This window comes from Eucyclogobius newberryi, unplaced genomic scaffold, assembly GCF_026437365.1.
Source record: "Eucyclogobius newberryi isolate DKJ021-1_F unplaced genomic scaffold, fEucNew1.0.hap1 SCAF_20, whole genome shotgun sequence".
NCBI lineage: Eukaryota > Metazoa > Chordata > Actinopteri > Gobiiformes > Gobiidae > Eucyclogobius > Eucyclogobius newberryi.
This window is the reverse complement of record NW_027315835.1, coordinates 22,206,591-22,227,430: the sequence shown is the minus strand read 5'-3', so window position 1 is coordinate 22,227,430 and position 20,840 is coordinate 22,206,591. Positions and strand designations below refer to the sequence as shown.

At 39.8% G+C, this 20,840-nt stretch overlaps 1 protein-coding gene across 1 annotated transcript; it reads left to right on the top strand.

Moving 5' to 3' along the window:
• Nucleotides 1-3,971: 3,971 nt before the first annotated feature.
• On the top strand, nt 3,972-20,606 carry vstm4b (V-set and transmembrane domain containing 4b). The gene is made up of 8 exons (XM_072456642.1): nt 3,972-4,099; nt 5,367-5,774; nt 14,725-14,778; nt 15,839-15,946; nt 16,110-16,143; nt 17,468-17,592; nt 18,070-18,134; nt 20,422-20,606. The coding sequence occupies exons 1-8, from the start codon at nt 4,048-4,050 to the stop codon at nt 20,545-20,547; spliced, it is 972 nt and encodes a 323-aa protein (XP_072312743.1). The 5' UTR covers nt 3,972-4,047; the 3' UTR covers nt 20,548-20,606.
• The last annotated feature ends 234 nt before the right edge of the window (nt 20,607-20,840 follow it).

Here is a 20,840-nt window from a genome sequence, read left to right as displayed (position 1 = left end):
AGACAGGGCGGAACCAGAGAAAAGTGTATATTATTTGAGATGACTGTTTTAAGACTAATGCATCCTGATGAAAATAAAGAGTAAGGAGAACATGTTTAGTCAAATTTATGTCAATTTTTTTCTCTACCTAGTTCAGTCTTTATGTCATTTTTTGTCCTTCCATTTTCAGTATATCAGTTATGATGTGGGTCCAGTCCTTAATTGTTTTGTGAAGTTTGCATACTTTCTAACTTTCTGACAATTGTTGAATTTGTTGCAGGCAAAAACTGCAATGGTGGAAGAAGTACTCAAGTTTGTTACTGAAGTAAAAGTACAGATACAGGGGAAAAAAAAAAGCTGAAGTAAAAGTATCACAGAAAAAAAGTATTCGAAAAAAGCTTTGGGGTAAAAAAGTATTTCACTATTAAAACTATTACAACTTTGATACTGTCAAATGTAGTTATCTTGATAAAGAATGTTGCTGATTTTTGGAGGAAACGACTCAGTAACTTAATCTGGTCATTTTTACTACTGTAAATCTTCAAGCAGGATGTCAACACAGCCAGTCCGGCTCAAAGATGTAGTGGAGTAGAATGTAAAACATATTCAATGTAAAATGTAGCTTACTTTGTATTTTGTTTCTGGCTAACGAGTGCAGACATTGATTTGGTTCAGGGATCTTTAGTTCGGGAGTTCATGACTATGACAGTGGGATTAATAGTTGAAGGAGTAGATCTTGTTTTTCCTTGTTTAAATGGTTTTGGCAGAGCCCCTGCCAGCTTTAGCCAATAACATTTGTTTCAAGACTTTCCATCCCTTTCTATACGACGAGGCCCACTCACTGCACAGGTGAAGAGTGAAACTAAAAGGCAAAAGATTCTCACGAAATAAAAAAACACCTTTTTGCAAGGTTATTTGCATGGATGAAGCTAGAATTACACAAATAGAAAGAGATATATATTATTTTATGCTTTTGAAGGTACCTTTTATCTTATTTTTGTGTGAAGTAATTTGTTTGTAGTATTAATCAGAATAACATTTTACATAGGCACATTTAGACGGCCGTGTCTAAAGAGCCGCGGCGCGGTCAAATAGCCCAGCAGTTTCAGGAGCCGCGGCACAGCCATACAGCCTCATGGCTAACCCTAACCCTAACCCTGACCTTAACCCGGCGCGGTCAAATAGCCCAGCAGTTTCAGGCGCCGCGGCTCTGTAGACACTCCTCATTTGGCCGGGCTTTACCCGAGTTCTAATGTATAAAGTCAAATATGTTCCATCTACTGCATAGGAGGAGCAGCAGGACCCATCTACTGACCTAACCTAATACTGATGTGCAATTCTGTCATATTTGCAATTGCTGTTGGAATTCATGTGCAATTCATGTGCAATTACTGTGAAATTCATGTGCAATCTATGTGCTGTCGTGACACATATTCATGTGCAATTACTGTCGGGATCACATGCAATGGTATTTATTTATTTATTTGTCTATGGGAGTTTTTATTTATTTATAGGAGATCTTCTACTGAAAGTGTTTTTCAGACTTCCTATAAGTGATCTGTTCTTCTGTATCTACCTCTGTATCTACCTGCGTTGCACCAATGAAATTTCCCCATGTGGGACAATAAAGGAATATCTTATCTTATCTTATCTTATCTCCAGATTTTTGAACCCAGCTTGTCAGGACTCCACTATCTATATCTGGAGGATTTGCCTTCCCTGCACTCGTGTCCACATTGACTTTGAATATAAACTTAGGGTCAAAATGCAATCACTGTGTGCTGTCTGCATCTCATTATAGAGTGTTTTGTACTGTTAGCATGCTAGTTCTCTGAAAACATGTGAAAAACACCACATTGCTTAAAATAATTAAGCAATGTGGTGTTTTTGGAATGTGAGCTGCAAAGAGTTTCAAATTAACAACTTCCCTTTTTCTTTTTTTTTAGGTTTTTAGGATGGTAAAAAGCTGGTACAGCCCATTTCACTGTTTATATCTACGTACAAATATACAAGCATGTTTTCATAGTTTTAATGGAGAAAAATGTGTTAGATGTTTAAAAAAGAACAAAAAACTCAAAATATATACATTTCTAGAGGCAAGTAAGGTTATTCTGAGTTGATGGGACATTTTAGTCACAGGAGCTTGTTTGTCAGACCGTTTCCAGACTACTTTGAAACCTCTTAAGAGTGTACGAGTAAATCAAGTGTCTCTCCTGGAGCCTTCTCAGAGGCTCCTGGAGGCTTGACAAAATGCAGCCGAGTGTCCAGGGCGACCGCAGTACAAAGCCTTACTGTGGGATACTGTTTCACCAGATGAGAGACGGATGGAGACGCCCACTCTTTATCTGCTTCACTACTGGGGCCGACCAGCAGCTGAACTAATAATACGCAATCTGTACGCTGGCTGTATAATCTAATACAACGTTTAATTGTGGCATAAATCTGAGCGCTGAGTGTGTGTCGTTTGGTTGGTAGACACGTTGGCCACACACAGCCGTCTCCTCGTGCGTCCTTGTGTTCCAAAATAAAAGCCACAGCTGGAAGTGCGATTTGACCACCAGAGTCTCCAAAACCATCTTTCCTCTCAACAGCCTACACAGGACAGAAAAAAACTAGCTCAGTGCATGTAGAGATGGGAGAGATATATATTAAAGAAAGAAAAGGATGATAACACAATTGCTGTTTTGGAAATATGCTAAATAAGAATGTTAAATTTATAGCTAAATATTAAAACTATTTAAAAGGAGACAGAAACATCTCCCGAACAAGGAAATAAAATTACATTTCTGCCCTTTTGATATTAATGTTATGATTGATTTTTGTGCAATACTCGAACCTCAACCAAGACATTTACAAGAATATTTTATTACATTCCTTATGCATTGTGATAATATTGTCTGAATATTCTTAGAAAAAGAATTCTGCTTTAGACCTAGGATTCTGGGTTAGTCCTGGTTCAGACCCGGTTGCTACTAGTCTTGTCCTAGTTTAATTCTGGTTAAGTGCTGGTTGGGTTTTGCAAAGCAATGTTGGTGAAGTATTTTGTATGTTATTTATCACAAAATAAATTAAATTATTTCATTTTATTAACTATTGTATTCAACAGCGTGGAGATATTTTGAGTGAACCAAAATGTTGTTACAGTTGTCCTGTTTTATGTACCTCCGGCCCCAAAAATCTGTCCCTCGGGAAAATGAAGTTGAATAGCCCTGCCAAAGAGTAATAGAGTAAATACCACACACTTGGAGCACTAGTGTGCCTCGAGGTATTGCCAGGTGTGCCTTGAAAAAACAATTCACACATGGGTTTAATGGGAACCTTTGATCATTTTAGAGTGTCCTGAGCAAACTTCTGCATCAAAACAGAAAGCAAAGAAAAATCACCATAGAAATTTAAAGAACCAGATAGTGGACATTAATCACCACAATGTCATGTTTCCTTTAATCTAATTTGGTCACGTTTTATGAGGTGGTGTGTCATGGAATCTATAAAAAACTCAGAAAAGTCGTCACTCACGTAGGGCTAGTTCCTCACAATATAATATGTACTTCCCAATGCAGGGTCTACAATATACTCCGATACTCAGAACTGGATACAATAAATGGATATCTCATTAAACATACATACATTTTAGACATTTTTAAATTGTTCTGTGTCATAGAACCTTCCCCAACAGCATTTTGGACTGCGTTTGTATCTCTCCGTTGAAAGGTTCTGTTCTGCATTTGAAACCCTTTCTTATACATACTATATTCATCAGCGTTGCAAATGACTCCCAAAAGTACATGGAATCGTATCAACACCAACAATTGTGGTATTGCCCATCAGTACTTTCCAGCCCCGCATATTCAGCCTTAATGCAGTTTGTACGCAGCTGGTTACTATGTGTATAACTGCTATTTTGGTCTGCCGTCTCAAACCTCCAAAGTTTTGTCCAGCCAAAGTCGGGGAGGGGCTGTGGGAGTTCCCATGTTTCAGATTACAACAGTGGGAGGAGGAGAGCCGGCCGGGGCTTCTCTGATCCCAAGTCATTTAACTGCCAGTTTATGGAGGTTGCAGTTGTGTAAAATGAAGTTCTTCTCTGTGGTCTTCGTTCTCCTCACTCACGCGCTCTTTGGAGGTAGGAAACACTTTATTAGATCCAGACGCAAAAGAGGGATGTGGTGGAGATGAGATTTTCTGGCAAACTTTTCACAAGCACAGAAGGTGTTTGTTAGATTTAATGGTTGATGATGGATTTGAGTGAGAAGAAGAAGAAGCGAGAAGTACATCGTTTACAGCCGTTAAAAGCTTATATTGGCGACTGAACACAACACAGATATTTGGTTCTGTCGGTAAATGAAAGGGGCAGGAGGAGAGGTGCTGGTTTTAATTACACGCCGAGTCGAGAGAGCTGTGTGACAGTAAATTTACCTTGGTGTCATGGAAAGTGAGGATTATGAAATGACCGGCCAAGGCAGAAACAGACGATGTCGATGTGGATTGTAGTTGTGAAGTGTGTCGCTCTGTGTGTGCACCGCAAGTGTGATGTCAGCTGCCGGAACCAACTTGTGGAAGAGCCAGAGGAAGTGCAGTGTGTTGTCTGGCACCAACAAAGCACTTAACCATCGCCGCAAATAATGAATCATGTTTGTTTTGCTCATTTTAATCCGACAGAAGCATGACATGTTTGAAACCGGAGGGCTGTTTGAGACGGTTTAAATTGCTGCTGCAGAGGAAAAAGGCTTTGATTGTGTTTGTTATTTCAATCACGATAAAGGTGTCAAAATGTCACTTTCCTTTTTAATCTGAGAAGGTGGAGGAGTTGAAAGTAGCGACACCGAGAACCATTCAGTCTGTTAGTGAGTAGAGCTATCTCAGAACTAATAAATGATTGTGGGTAAGGGCTCTTGGGAAAAGTGCAGTATATCTTAAGTGTTTGTGGGAGGAGACATAACTGGCACTGACAGAATTGCATCAGGGTTGTCAAAAGTATCAAATATCAGATACCAATCGATACTAAAACTAGAATAGAAAATAGATACTCACGTGAACAAGTATCGGTACTAAAAATAAATCACAAATTTGACCTTTTAGAATGACCTTGAGCTTTATTGGACGTTCAGAAGTAGCAGAAAAACACATGGTAACAAAAAGAAAGTTTTATTTTGCTTTTATGATCAATGTGGTGTCAAGTTCATTGGTATCGAGAGTTTGAAATCTTAGTATCATGATAACACTTCAACAAATACCGAATTCCTTCTTTATGGCACTTTATTTACTCATTCAACTACCTATGGGTGATTGTAAAAGAGATGTGGAAGCCTACAACTTTGTATTTGGGCACTTTCATATCATAAATAGGACTTTGGATCTAAAAATGTTCTTTACCAAATTGTACCTTTCAGATATATGTTTTGCCATCAACGTCACCATCATCCCCGCTCCCTTTACGGTGGCTCAGGAGGGTCAGAACATCAGCTTGTCCTGCATAGTTTCACAGCGTCGGCGAAATGCTGCCCTACCCGTTGTGAAATGGACCTTCCTCCCTGCTGGTGCGTATCGTGCGGAGGACGAACTCCTTATCGCTCGGGTCAACATGCGGAAGGCACGATTCTACGGAAACTACACCAAAAGCTTCTCCTGGCCAAAGATGAAGCTGACGGTGGTGAAGCAGGGGAAGATTTTTGACCTGACGATCCTGAATGTGGTGGAAGGAGATCGCGGGCTGTACATGTGCCGAGTGCAGGAGTTTAAGAAGCACCAGGAGCGATGGAAGGCCTCGTCCAACTGTACTGCGGCCACAGAACTCAGAGGTAAGAGCTGTTTGGTCAGGTTAAAAGACAGGCCCAAAGCCAAAAAGGGTTGTGACATCTCCATAGTGATCAATGGGTGATTGGTGAATGTCAGAAATGCCAACGATGCAGATTGGAAGCCATCATCTCTCTTTAAAGTGTCTATGGTAGAGTGACGCATTGGACTCAAATTTAGCTAAACAGAATAGCACCTTATTTTTAATCTTTCTGATTTCACTTCCTGTTTGTATTTGATGACATCACACAACAAAATTACCCAGAATATACTGGGCAAAAACTCATCTAATGTCACGATTTTTTAATTTGACTAATAAAAATATATAAGCGCACCTTTATTTCTAATTGTAGAGTGTCAAAAGTTGTTTCTTTGTGTATATTATACATAAACTTTGACTGGAATGAATATATCAAGTGTGTCACAGATTATTTTTCAACATGTTCTCCACAAATACCTATTTTGCTTAGTGCACATGTACAAATCATCAAATCAAATCAATTTATTTTTGTAAGGCCCAAAATCACAACAACAGTTGCCTCTGAGGGCCACAGGGAGAAATGAAACAAGTACAACAAGTGTAAAATACATCATGCCCTTTAAGGGTCTATTAAATAGTATTTACTTTTGATTTTCTTGTTTTTACCTTGTAACATTTAGATTTGATAAAACAGTTAATAATTAAAATATCAAGGTTTGCAAGTATTTATGACAAATGACAAAATTGCTAAAACAAAAAGTAAGTGAAATGTGAAGACAAGTATTAGTTTAATCGCGTCAGAAAATCTATTTTGAGTACAACTTTCCTATTCTGAATCATTTAGTGGTTTGTTTGCATCATTGGTGAAGTCATTATGTAGAATGTTGAAACTATGCTAATAGCGCTGACATTCTGTAGCCAACGAGTTTCTCTAGGTGAAAACGATTCCGAGACCAAGCTGCAATTCAATAAGCTTAATCCAAAGTCTCTTTGCACGTTCTCCAGCATGACCTCATTCCTTTTGATGGAGAAGGGTGGAGGCTTAGCAGCCACTTCAGCAACCACAACAGAAGTGGTCGTAGAAGCAGTGGTGATGACAGTAGGCCGTGAGCAGAGCAGTAAATACTATCTAACAAGAGAGAAATGGCTGAAAAACAACATGAGAAAAAGGCTGTTAATGATGCAACAGTCAAAAATTAAATACTGTACATGTTCAATATTTAGAGTGACAGTAAATTGATGATGGCACATGTGGAACGTGCTTTAAGAGCAAAATTCTGCTTTCAACTATATATTTCTACAAATACGTTTGAGTTGAGTGTCGGATCATTGCTCAAATACTAGAGCGCATACTAGAAATTGACCAATGTGGGGTTTTTGTTGTGTTTTTTTATGGATGATGCGATTCCAATTATTTCCAATCCAGAGAAACCACTTGTCAATATATTTTTGGGCTGATATATAGGTCAGATTATGATTATTTATCTCCAGATTATGTCATTTGGATACACACATCCACAAACCTGTTTTACTAGACACTGGATAACGTTTACAGGTGTAATCTTAAAGCAGCCTGTTGGCCCAAAGGCAAATAGCCCACACTAAAAAGTGCAAATATCAGCCAGACATATTGGTCAACCTATCTCTAGCTAGACACACACGGAAAAATCATAAGCCCAAATTTGAAGATAATATCCATCCATCCATCTTCTGCCGCTTTATCCGGGGCCGGGTCGCGGGGGCAGCAGTCTGAGCAGGGACTCCCAGACTTCCTTCTCCCCAGACACTTCCTCCAACCCCTCCGGGGGGATCCCGAGGCGTTCCCAGGCCAGCCGAGAGACATAGTCTCTCCAGCGTGTCCTGGGTCTTCCCCGGGGCCTCTTCCCGGTGGGACATGCCTGAAACACCTCCCGAGGGAGGCGCCCAGGAGGCATCCGAAACAGATGCCCGAGCCACCTCAGCTGGCTCCTCTCGACGTGGAGGAGCAGCGGCTCTACTCCGAGCTCCCCCCGTGTGGCCGAGCTCCTCACCTTATCTCTAAGGGAGCGCCCAGCCACACGGCGGAGGAAACTCATTTCGACCGCTTGTATCAGCGATCTTGTTCTTTCGGTCACTACCCAAAGCTCATGACCATAGGTGAGGGTAGGAACGTAGACCGACCGGTAAATAGAGAGCTTTGCCTTTCGGCTCAGCTCCCTCTTTACCACAACGGTCCGATGCAGCGACTGCATCACTGCAGCCGCTGCACCGATCCGCCTGTCGATCTCACGCTCCATCCTTCCCTCACTCGTGAACAAGACCCCGAGATACTTTAACTCCTCCACTTGGGGCAAGGACACCCCACCCACCTGGAGAGGGCAAGCCACCTTTTTCCGGTCGAGAACCATGGCCTCGGATTTGGAGGTGCTGATTCTCATCCCAGCCGCTTCACACTCGGCTGCAAACCGTCCCAGTGCATGTTGCAGGTCCGGGTTTGATGGAGCCATCAGGACAACATCGTCTGTAAACAGCAGAGATGAGATCCTGTGGTCCCCAAACCGGACACCCTCCGACCCCTGACTGCGCCTAGAAATTCTGTCCATAAAAATTATGAACAGAACCGGTGACAAAGGGCAGCCCTGGCGGAGTCCAACATGCACTGGGAACAGGTCTGACTTACTGCCGGCAATGCGAACACAGCTCCTGCTCCGGTCATACAGGGACCGGACAGCCCTGAGCAAAGGGCCCCGGACCCCGTACTCCCGGAGCACCCCCCAAAGGACACCCCGAGGGACACGGTCGAAAGCCTTCTCCAGATCCACAAAACACATATGGACTGGTTGGGCAAACTCCCATGAACCCTCGAGCACCCGATGGAGGGTATAGAGCTGGTCCAGTGTTCCACGACCGGGACGAAAACCACTCTGCTCCTCCTGAATCCGAGGTTCGACTATCGGTCGGATTCTCCTCTCCACTCTCCAGAGATAATATAATCATGTTTATCTATGCGTGTTGAGTGTCTGTTTTCTCCTTGATGTCTCTTCATTTGAACACTAGACATTGCGCACCACATTTTCCATTGGATCGTTCCGTTCCTTCAGGCTGTGACTTTCAGCGTGCTCGGAGCCAAGTGCGGGGCCTCGTCAGGCACACAGTCACTACCCAGGGATTGTTGTCATTGGCACCAACGCAGAGTTTCCCTCTCAAAAGTAGAAGCGAAAAGCGAGGAGAAAGTCTGCAGAAATGGAACAGGAGATAGTTGTGCTGGGGATGTTTATGTCCACAGTCAGAGACAGCGGCGTGGGGCAGCTGGCTCGAGTCTGGCCCTTAAACTGTTGTGGTCAAGAATGTGGACAGCTATTTTCATCAAAGGAAGCACTGGCAAATTATGGTGAAAGCAAAAAAGCTTTTTTAAACACACTTGAGTGAATGCAGCAATTACAAGAAAAGGAAATGGTTGGCTGGAACATAACATACATACTGACATAAAAGGATTTTATGCCATTAAACTACATTTATCAGCCTGTTTCATCAAATGGTTCGCTCAAATAGCTATAAGTGATTCCAAAGTTGGTTACCTCACTGTTAATGCCATGGAAAAATACACTTTTAAATTAAAATGAGAAATAAGTGGTAATTCCTTTAGTCAGTTCCAGATTGATAGGATAACTGTTGCATTTTGGGTCACTCTAAGACCTATGGTTAGTGTGGTTCAAAAATAATATTTACTCTTTATTTGATGTGAAGTCCTAAAGCATTTGTGACGTGATCATTGAAGATTCTATTTCTTGAATACAGTCATATGTTGTGCAACATTTTAATCATGTATATACGTAGTATTTTGTATAGTTTTGTATCTTATTTGTCTACCATACTACATCAAATTCTAAGGAAACTTGCTTTAAGGATGGCTTAAGTTAGGATACAATAAACGTGGCTCAAGATACAATAATATCATGATATGGCAATACATGCAATAGCCAGTATATTGCACATGATAATATATAGTACTGTTTTTTTTTTAATCAAATACTGTACAACAATATTTCTTTGTTAAACCCCTTATGGCTGCACTAAATACACCTTGTTTATCATCAGAACAGTGAATATGTCAAGTATATTGCAAAAACAAGTTTCCTTTCTCTAAATAAGTAACATAATCCAGCACAAAATGAGCCCAGAATATGGATTCTGTAGCACATATAATTGATATTTTGGCAAACCCAATCAGACTGTGACAGCAAGGCTTTTTAAGATCAAACCATTTTTTCTCACAATCTAAACTAAACGAAACAAAAACAAGAAGTTAGACAAATAACTCCAGGCTGGTGGGCAGTAACGACCATCCGCCCATCAGGTCTTATTAGTGAGCAGGCTGGTATTTCCTCCAGTGTTCCCCACCTACAGTTGACAGCCATGATAAACATCAGCTTTACATCCGAGAGGAAAAACCCCACTGGGACCTGCTCGTACTCCACGGTCCAGGCTGGCTCTGCTCTGGTGTGGACATATGTGCAAGTGTTTGTCTCTGTTTGTGACGTACAGCGCGGAGGAATGCCTGAGGTCGGATGACTCTAGGTGGCCAGGTGTTTCCACAATTCACCTCTCACACAAAAGAGCCAGTAATGCTGTTGCTCTAATAAACATGTGTGCAGGGGTCAGAGGGTTTGACTTCTATAGGGAAGATGCACATGTGACGAGTGGGCGACTGTTTAAGTAACAGCAGGCACGCTCAGTTTGGAAAGTTCTACAGAAAGGTTGAAAGAAGAACTTATTAAATAAAGACTTGGTTGTGACGGAAAAAGGTGTTTTGCTTGTGTGAGTGTAGGACCACCAGCACTTTTCAAATTTAGTCTTACTCTCAGCTAGAAAGCCATGACTTTGACTTCCCTGTAACTGTTAAATTGATTGTAGCAAAAGAAAATTAAATTCTGTCAACTGAACCAACGTTTTAAGAGTGTGTTTCATCCACGTTGCTTCTTCAGTTTGTCTGACAGGGATCTGGAAAGTAATTGCCTTGTATCTGTCTAAAGGAAGGAGCTAGTTTTAAATTCAATGTTGTTTTTTCTCACATCTGTGCCAGTTTCCATATCAGCATTATCCATGGTCTTCAGAATTGTGAGAAATTAGGATAGTTGCCATCGCGATTAACAAATTACAACAAAATGCCAAAAAGTTACAACAGAAATAAAAGGTAAAACGCTCTGATATCCTTTAGCTTTGATTACAGCACTCATTTTCTATGGCATTGTATCATTAAGCTTCTGCAATGTCAAATCCAGGGTTATATTATTTCTTCATCAAGCTCTTCTATTGATGATGGAGCGAGTGACCACTGCACAAAGCCTTCTCCAGCTCGTCCCAAACGCTCTCTCTGGGCTTCAGATCTGTAGTAGATTAGTTTCTGTTTTCTGTGCTTGATGCCAGTGATTTAACCCTTCTCAAACACACTGACATCTTTCCCATGACCACGGGATTTGTCTTTCCACATGGTTGTTTCAGAAATGAGAAGACACTCACTGCATCATTTTTGGTGTAAATACCGTGTCGCAGCTGAAAGATCATCACCCATTCAGCAGTTATCTAGCAGGACGCTTGTACCTATTTGCTTGGTTGAATCCAAGTGGCCAGGCTGTGTATTACATCTTTCGAATGGGAAAAAGTCCTCAAAATATTGCGTATAACAGGAAGCTAGGAACAGGCTGATTTAGACATTCTGGAAAGGGTTGCGTACCTTAAAATTGTTCTCAGTACCTGGTTTTAAATGCAGAGGATGACCTTCAAAAACAGAAAATGGACTTCACTCACATTGACTGACAAGTAATCTGCCCAGTATATTACTTAAAATACAACGTTGATCCATTTGCGTCACTTTCTTACCATATTATTCTTTTGCTATTTGCCATTAGCCCCGAGTTTACCGCCAAAACCAAGCGTCTTCCTGTTTTCCTCAACACAAACGGAATAAATAGGCACTGTCACTTCACACTGTTATTTCATATGACATAATGAGATACGAGAGAGCCAACAGGAAGTCAATTGTCGCACTTCTAATTGTAGAGAAATGCTAGAAGACAGTGTGTCGCATTCACATGATACGGTGAATTAAAGCGGTACGAGAGCAGCGACTTGGGGGTATAGGGGCTTATTATGCTCATCGTCTCTGTGCACGGATGAGTCTCGAGTTTGGACGTCCACAAGTGGCACCAATGGCGTTTGAAAGGAGCTCTGTGGCTGAGCGGAACAAAACCCAGTCTGTTGGATGTTCCCACTGTTATCTGATGCAGCCATTGAAACGAGTCAGTCAAAAGGAGTTGGATAGAGGCAGCTTCATGGGAAACAGTAGAGAAGACCCATGTGTGCTGTAATTATTCCAACATGCAGCTGCTGCCATTCACTGAGCCTGGGACTGTATCATCTGACATGGACAGGATTTACACTGGGCAAGGTTTACAGTAGGGCCTGCTTAAACTGCCATACTTAAGTCATAGAACATTTTCTTTTCCATTTATCACAATTGATTTTATTGTTTGGGCAGGGGGGGCTCAGGCGGGTACAGTGGAGCTGAGGCAGGGCTTTATGTGTACGATCAAATGTTCTTTTTGAATCTATAGTCACTCCTGGACGAATGAGGGGTTACATGGACCAAATAGAAGTGAAGGGGCCGGCTTTGGCAAGTCTATTTGGGCCAGTTCATGTTGCAAATTAAAAAAACAAAATTGTGTTTAATTTTGTTTCGTTATGCAGCCTTTTCCGGTGGTAATTTCAGCATTTCAGCGTTGTATAAGTCAGTAAATGTGACCACTTGTTCAGACTGCAGTAACACACTCTAATCTGATTTCGTACCCCATTTCAACGTGGCCTGGTTTGCGTTTAAAGAAATCAGATTGAGGCTGTTCACGCTGCCATGAAAACATTTGATCCATGTCGACCTGCCGTACGAACACAAACGGGACAAAGTCATTTTTAAAGTAGACTCAGTTTTAGTTTGCAACGGTTTATAAAAAATAAATTAAAAATAAGGCCACTATGCAGCATTCTCACAGTTTTTTCACACTTCCCTTGAAACTTTGCAGTTCTGTACCTTTGGAGAATATCATCAGAAGGTTAATATTTTTGGACACAGCACGTGATTTTTCATAAAACTGAAAAAGAAAACAAACGTATTTAGTCATTCAATATAGGTTATTCTATTTTCAAGCACAGTGGGAGTCGCGTACTGGATTGAAAGCTCCTTTACAGCTAATTTGGTCCACTTTATCAAATCAAATCAATCAAATCAATTTATTTTTGTAAGGCCCAAAATCACAACAACAGTTGCCTCTGAGGGCCACAGGGAGAAATGATTTATGAAATGATTTATCCTACGATTTACTTTCTTTTTAAACCGTGTATCCTTCCAGCAATAAAACAATGAAAGGCAATGTAACGGTCGTCAGAGATACTTAAGGATAGATATCTTACAACTTTTCCCTTTTTGTTTGCTTTTGTACAACCAAAATTTGAGTAACATATGGAAAAGAGATATACTGAAATAAACCTATTGTTTTGCGTGTTGTAAATGCCCCGTCAGCTGTTTTGAGTTCCCCTTTGCATTCTTTACGTCCTCTTTTTCCCTATGATGGGTGGGATTGGTGTCACGTTCCAATCCACAAACATCTACTGCTTAATTTCAACTCGAAAAGGAGCAAAGTAATGTGGTCTTTTATACACTGTGTGATTATTGGTTATGTGGTGTCTGCTCTCGGGTGCCTTGATCTTTTACTGTCCCTTGGTCTGAATACTGCTGATTCATGAAGAAAATGGCAATGTTTGGCTTCTGTCTTTAAACTATCATGAGCTATTCTGACAGAGGCGCTTCAGACATCTCAAGCATGTTTTTGGCTCTGGGCAGGCTTGTCCCGGCGAATCATCAGCTGCTGGTGGTTTGGGTCAGATTTGATGGCTGCTGTTGCTCCCGGAGACTCCTGTGGTCAGATGGACAGCTGTGTGGGGGGCAGGACACTAAGTTTGAGTGGGAAATATGAACGTACTCATTCTGTACTCAAGCAATACAGCAGGAAATCTCATTAAGGGAGTGTGATTAGTCATCACTACTGAGTCGGATGTGTTTGGCGGATTTCCTGTGAAGAGGCGTTTTTAACAATGGCTGTTTGGAAGTGTTTCGCACTCTTTGCAGAGCAGCGGGTGGAAGTGGTGAGGTGGCAGGAGGTTTTGTCATTGCCCTTTGTTTCATTCTGGTAACTTTGATGTTTAGAATGTCTTGCGCACGGTCAAGTTGACATGACATGAGCTGTTTTTTAGAAAGAAAGATAAAGCCACTTAATTTAAAACCTTTTTTGTTTCTATATCACTCTTAAAAACAGACTATTTTATTACTATTTTGTGTTATTCAAAATGGTTCTGAAACGTCAATGATGATCAATGACAATGATTAACGGACTAATTGTGATTAGTCATCTATAAAAAATAAAATAAGCACAGTTGTATTTTGATAGTTGTAATAATTAGCTGGACACATACTAAAACACCTTTTATAACAAAGACAGCAGCATAGTAACATCACAAAATGTAAAAAAAAAGAATAAACTATTTCTGATTTACATCAATTGTACACTTTATTAATACACATTTTAGTCTAGTATCCTTCAGTCATCGCATTCCAACATTCATTTGGTTAAAAATGTATTTCCAAGGCTCAATGTACAATTTAAATAACAGTTTGAATAGTCGACTAATCTTAAAAATAATAGCTGACTTGTCAAAATAATTACCTTTTACCTTGTGTGACATTTTTAAAGAAAATGTGTTTTAAACATTATGTAAGGTTTCATTTATCTGCATAACCTGTGTGAGGCCCTTACAGCTGTGGCCCAGAGACACTGGGACTGGGACTGTACCTCTCTCAGCCTGTTGTCTTCCTCTGCGCTGTATTTAACTGTATTTAACTGCAGTCAGTGTGTAATCACGGCCTTTACGTGTTTTCTTTTCTCCAGTTCACGTGCTGCCCACCACCAGAGCCAAAGAGAGCCTGTGGAGCCTGTTTGAAGGTGGGTCGGCACAGTGTAGTCAGCCGGGTCGGGTGGGTTTACAAGGGGATGGTTTGACCTCGGTTTGGGCAGAATTAGCACAGGCCAAAGGATGTACAAGACTACCTTAAATAACTCTGGAAAACGTGGTGAGCGTACAATAGAACAGTCAGGACGGCCCAGGAGCTTTTCACAGCTGTACTGAATTTACTCCAGTGTTATGATTTCAAACATTCAGGAGTTTCATAAAGCCAAGGAGGATAAATCTTGGATATAAGCCAGCGTTAGCACAGCACAGCCATTCATTCTAAAACGTCTCGAAAAGGTTATGCCAAAAAGTTTAAGTTTTATATAATCCACAAATTCATACTAGCACACTTATAATGAGAGAACTTTGAAGGGTTAGTCAAATTAATGTAACTTTTTTTTAGGTTTTATTGTACAATTCAGCGTACAAAAAAAGTTTCATGACTGGGTAAATGTTTAATATTTATTATTGGTTTCCTCGAATCTCCTTCACTATTTGATTAATTTTTCCAGGCGCCTTTATGTTGCATTTATACCCTACTGGTTTAAGATGTAGAAGTATGCCAAGTATAGTTATAAGAAGTATAGCATTTGTTTTAATCCTTATTATATGCTGAACACTGAATACAGAAAGATGCAGTAGACAGATCAATAAAGTATACTTTAATGAGCACATATTATCTCAAATTTTAACTTTTAAACATATTTTTAACTGTTATCTCTTCATTAACTTCCTGAAGAGCTGTATTTATTTTCATGTATATTTGAGTAATCCTCTATTTTCCCACATTTGAGGCTTGAGTGCTCAGAATTATTAGTATTAGTTTGGCCGTTTTAAACAGAAAGTTAACAAACATGTCTCTATTATCAGGTCATTTTAGATAAATATTGCGGTTTACAATGAACAAAATGTACAATTATGTCCTGCGTTTGTTATAGTTTCATTCTAAACTCCTGAAATAAATGAATACATCTTCTTTAGCCTTACTTTACATCTCTATTTAATGTGATGGTGTTCTGGTTTATCTTAATGAAGTATGTGCGTGTGTTTCAGACGTGTACCTGTGCGCGGTGCTGATCTGCTCCGTGGGGCTGCTGTGCATGTGCATGTTCACGGTCACTGTCACCTGCCAGTACCTCCACAGGAAGCGGAGGTTGAAAGGTCAGACCGCACCGTCCTGTCCATTGAAGTCGGCTCTGCTTCCGTGACAACTTTTCCTCCGTTTGTTCTCAACAAACACAGCCACATCCCCTGAGACGCTCTCTATTAAAAGGCAACAGTCTGAGCATATGCAACACCTTTTCACACTGTTTTCTCATTGCAGAGCCCTACCACCTGGTCAAAAGTCCTCAGAACAGGTAAGGCATCCAACTAGGAAAGATTTCATACTGTTAAACACTGCTAGCACTGAACACGTGCAATACTTGACATACTTGACTTAATCATGTGCAATACCGTCATATTCATGTGGAATACTAACTTAACCTTGTGCAATACCGTCATATTCATGTAGAATACTGACTTAACCATGTGCAATACAGTCATATTCATGTAGAATACTGACTTAACCATGTGCAATACAGTCATATTCATGTAGAATACTGACTTAACCATGTGTAATACCGTCATATTCATGTAGAATACTGACTTAACCATGTGCAATACCGTCATATTCATGTAGAATACTGACTTAACCATGTGCAATACCGTCATATTCATGTGCAATTCGTACTCACTAGCAATTAAGGCCATACTCATGTGTATATAACTGATGTAAATAATAGTGTTTTGTTTACTTACCATTAGTATTAGTATTATTTAGTCTTATGCTAGCTATTTTTACTTTACTTTATTTTATTATTATTATTATTATTTTATTATTATTTTATTTTCATCTTTATCTGTTTTATTTTATTTTATGTATTTATTTATTTATTTATTTTCCTCCATTCCCTATTAAGATATGCGAGGAGTTTTGTTAATAAGAGTTTTTTGTTTTGTTTATAAGAGTTCTTCTATTAAGAGTGTTTTTTTTTCAAACTTCCTATAAGTTATCAGTCCTTTCCCCCTGTATCTACCTGTGTTGTGACACCGAAATTTCCCCATGTGTGGACAATAAAGGATTATCTTATCTTATCTTATGATTATCTTATCTTATGTTCATTCTTGTATAGACATTCATTAAGGGAGTCTTATATTGAACAGTTGTCCTTTATTTGGTTCTGGGAATGTCTTGGCCAGAACCCCTCTTGCAGAAGAGGGAATTACAAATCAAAAACCTAGCTTGCCCTGACATGCTAATGTAGGAATGTCATCGTAATGCAAATTTTACACAGGCAAATGCGTAAATTTAAGGGCTGTTCAAGACATAAGGAATTGAAAGTTATAGAAAAAGAAAAAGGTTTTGTTTTTAAGAGTGAATATGTTTTTTTGAAATAATTCTGGCTTTTACAGACAATAAAACGCCATTCTTTTTTAATCTAATTGTCATATTTATCACATTTGTATAGATTCAGTTTCACTAAAGCAAAACTGAAATGATTAAGCTATAAATTGTGGCATTATCCTTACAATAGAACAACACAAACTGGTAAAACAGAAATCGAATAGTTGCTTGCGTGGAAAATAATCGTCAATAATAATAGTCTTTCACAGTTTTGACTCTTTGTGTATTTATTCCAGTTCTGGGGAGACAGTAACTAGTGTCATCAGTGTATCTCCAGCTCTGCCCAAAAAACAAAGAAGGTACCGGAAGAAGAGAAGCAGACACTATCAAGAGGAGACTCCCCCTGAAATACCAGCCAAAGGTCACACATCAACGTCATTCAATACACACTCTTTTTAGCTTCAATCTTTAGGTTTCGTCGGTTTAGCTGGAGTTTGTTTTCCATGTTGGCACCACAAGTCCACATCCACCCTCGCACATAAACTCTTGACTTCCAGAGATGTTTCCTTTCATTGACTGTGAAAACATTCTTGCCCATAACAACCCACTGCCACACAAGTTTGACCCTATAATTAGCAAGTGGAAAGCAGTATGTCTTTTTTTTGAACCCCCGAAAGCAAATACATATATTTTAGCTCATGTCAGACTCGCAGCTTCAGATGTTGGCTTAGAGGCCCCCGAAATGTGCTTTAATTTATTGCTGATGTTGCAGAAAAGTCCTTTGGGACGGCCATTTTACATTCTTGTTCAGAGGTTTTGTGCTCACTAGTCACATAAACATGAAGCTTACATTTGCTTCACACTTATCAGCACTTAAACCTGTGTCGTGTCTTTGCAGTTCCCATTGGAGACAAAACAAGGAAAGCCAAACTTTTAAAACCGCAACAGAGGAAGTTTTTGTTGGTGAGTATCCGTCTTCGTCTTCATATTCCCCGTTGTCCAATTAACAAAATAAACAACTTCTTGTGTTGTTAGTTGTTAGGATTATACCTTTGTCAGCAGTATCCTTATTTTGATCATTAATTGTGCAAATTAAAACTGATGTACTCAACTTTACTCTGTTAAATGAGCAGATTTTGTTTTCTCTTTAGAGTATATTGTAAAAGAAACATTTGAACAAAAGGCCGCCGTGCATTTATCTCCCGTAAACCCGGAAGTAAGAGCCGAGAATACTGACCGGGATTGACTGCACTTTGTAGGGAAGAGGCCAAAAATAATAAGAAAAAGAAGATTTGCGATAACAACATAATTCACGATAAAGCTGAGAAATACTTTGTAGAAATATTTTTGCTATCTTGTTTTATGCTCTGTGCTCGTGTCTTTGTGTCATTTTGGTCAGTGTTTAAGCTCTGGGTGGTAGTAACACAGCAAATGAAAATATAATGACTAATGAATAATAGGATATAACTCAGCTATACGCCAAGTTTCACTTCACTGTACGAAATAAAGCAGTTCTAAAGTATTCACGCTAGATTCATGCAATATTAACGATATGCCAACGAGTTTATGAGCGCTGCAAGAATGAGATTTAAATACATGATTCCTCCTTTTGTGGTTTGAACACTGAGTACTGTCACTTTAAAGAGATTAGCCAGTATTTGTACAGATTCTCATAGCGTTCACATGAGTAAATCTGTTTGGTGTCCTTGTGCTAGTGCTATTCCGACAAATAACAAGATGGACACAACTCTCAAAAGCACCAAAGCGAGGGGCAAAACTGGTCCTGCAAAAACTCCCAATGATGGGACGAGTCGTGGGTTCAAAACGTATTCAACATTGTTAGAACTTGTTGTAAAAAAGTGCACATGAGGTCACTCTCGACTTGGTGGCCTGAACAGCTCATGAAATGGATAATTGGATTTTGGCAAAGGCAGCGCCAAAGTTCTGGGGACTTTCATGTGACCCAACCACAGCCACATTAACCAAACCAAGAGGCACAGACCAAACCAGTCCCACTGTCTCCGTGAGGCGCTTTGCCCACTGAGTGTGAGACATTTGGCTTTAATGGTCTCATTACTGGACACGTTTTATTATTTTAATTCAAGCTTCCAGGCTGCTGCGTCCTCAGCCCTCTAATTACTGTTAATAGTGTTGCATACTCTAGATGCTGCCTTCTTTTCTCACCACGGGTGCCACCTCCTCATGCACTAATCTAAAGGATTAGTACTTCACATGTTGACCACGGCAGGATTTCATAGTGTTTTTACTATTTTTTGTCATGGTAAGAACATATTTTTTGAGTATTAGGTTCGGAGTGATAACAATCATTCAAAATATATGTATTGCAATATGAAAAGTTGTACAATATTATCAAAGCCTTTTACATCATATACCAGATAGAATATAGCTACTGTTGACCATGATCCAAGGTTCTGTTTTTGTGCAGCAAATATGAAGTACTCGCAATTTTAGTCATCGGTTCAAATAAGGACAATGCCTTAAGTTTTAAAAAAGAAATCGAAAAAGGGCCATCACAATAATGAGGCTTGGATGAAGTCACATTAAAAGGGACATTTTGTGCAAAATTAGCTGTTTCCTCGTCATTCATTTATTTAAAGTTGTATTTTGATTGATTCCTGCATGTTTTAGTAATTCTGTTTAGCCTGCAACTGAGGCTTGACTGCACAGAAAATTCCTGTTTTCACCTACCCCCTATCTCTGCCCATATCCCTGTACTCAGTGAAAAATTAGGACTCAGGGGCTCCGTTCACACTGCAGGGTTTGAGGCCCAATTTGGATATTTGTGTTTAATCTAATTTTTTACAAAATGATGCAGCTTGATGTGGCCCGCATACAAATGAACACGTCACACGGAGGAAAATGTATTGATGACGTTCAGATTGGATCTGGGGACCTGAGCGTTCAGACTCAAGTTGCATTCTAAAAGTGCAGATACATCAGATTTATTCCCACATCCAAAAGTGGCCAAGGTCGGATTTGAAAAAATCGGATGTGTCCTGTTCACACTGCCCTGAACAAATGGGATAAAGGTCACTTTTGGTTAAAAAAAAAATCGGAATTGACCTGCAGTGTGAGTGTTGCCAGGGTAATACATGTAGGGTTCTAAAATGTCAAGTAGCAATTAAACAAAAAATAAAAACAGCAAATGTTAATCCTCTCTCTTTGCACGCTGTAGATGGACTAAATCAATGTTCAAATGTGATAAAACAAAACCTTGTGTTTGTTACAGCCGAAGATTGTGGAAGAGAACCTGACGTACGCGGAGCTGGACTTGGTCAAACCTTTACCGGAGGCGAAGGCGTGTTGCAACGGGACAGTGTACGCTCAGATCATGTTTGAGGAGCAGCAGCTATGAGACGCTGCCCCTGGTGGTCTCATGGACAAACTACAGTGTCATTGTACGTGAATCCCAACTGGCATCGGTCTATGCCCAAAACTGTACATACAGTGTTATGATATTTTCTCCTATGGAAGGAAAGTACTATAGTTTCTTTAAATGCTTTTTATAATAAATTTGACTGTTTCGTTTGGATCATATACATGTTCAAACATTACATACTGCTGGTTTAAAACGTTATATATTATTGACTATAATCACAACTTGTCCAACACCATCTATAAATAGATAATAGATAGTAATAGTAAAAG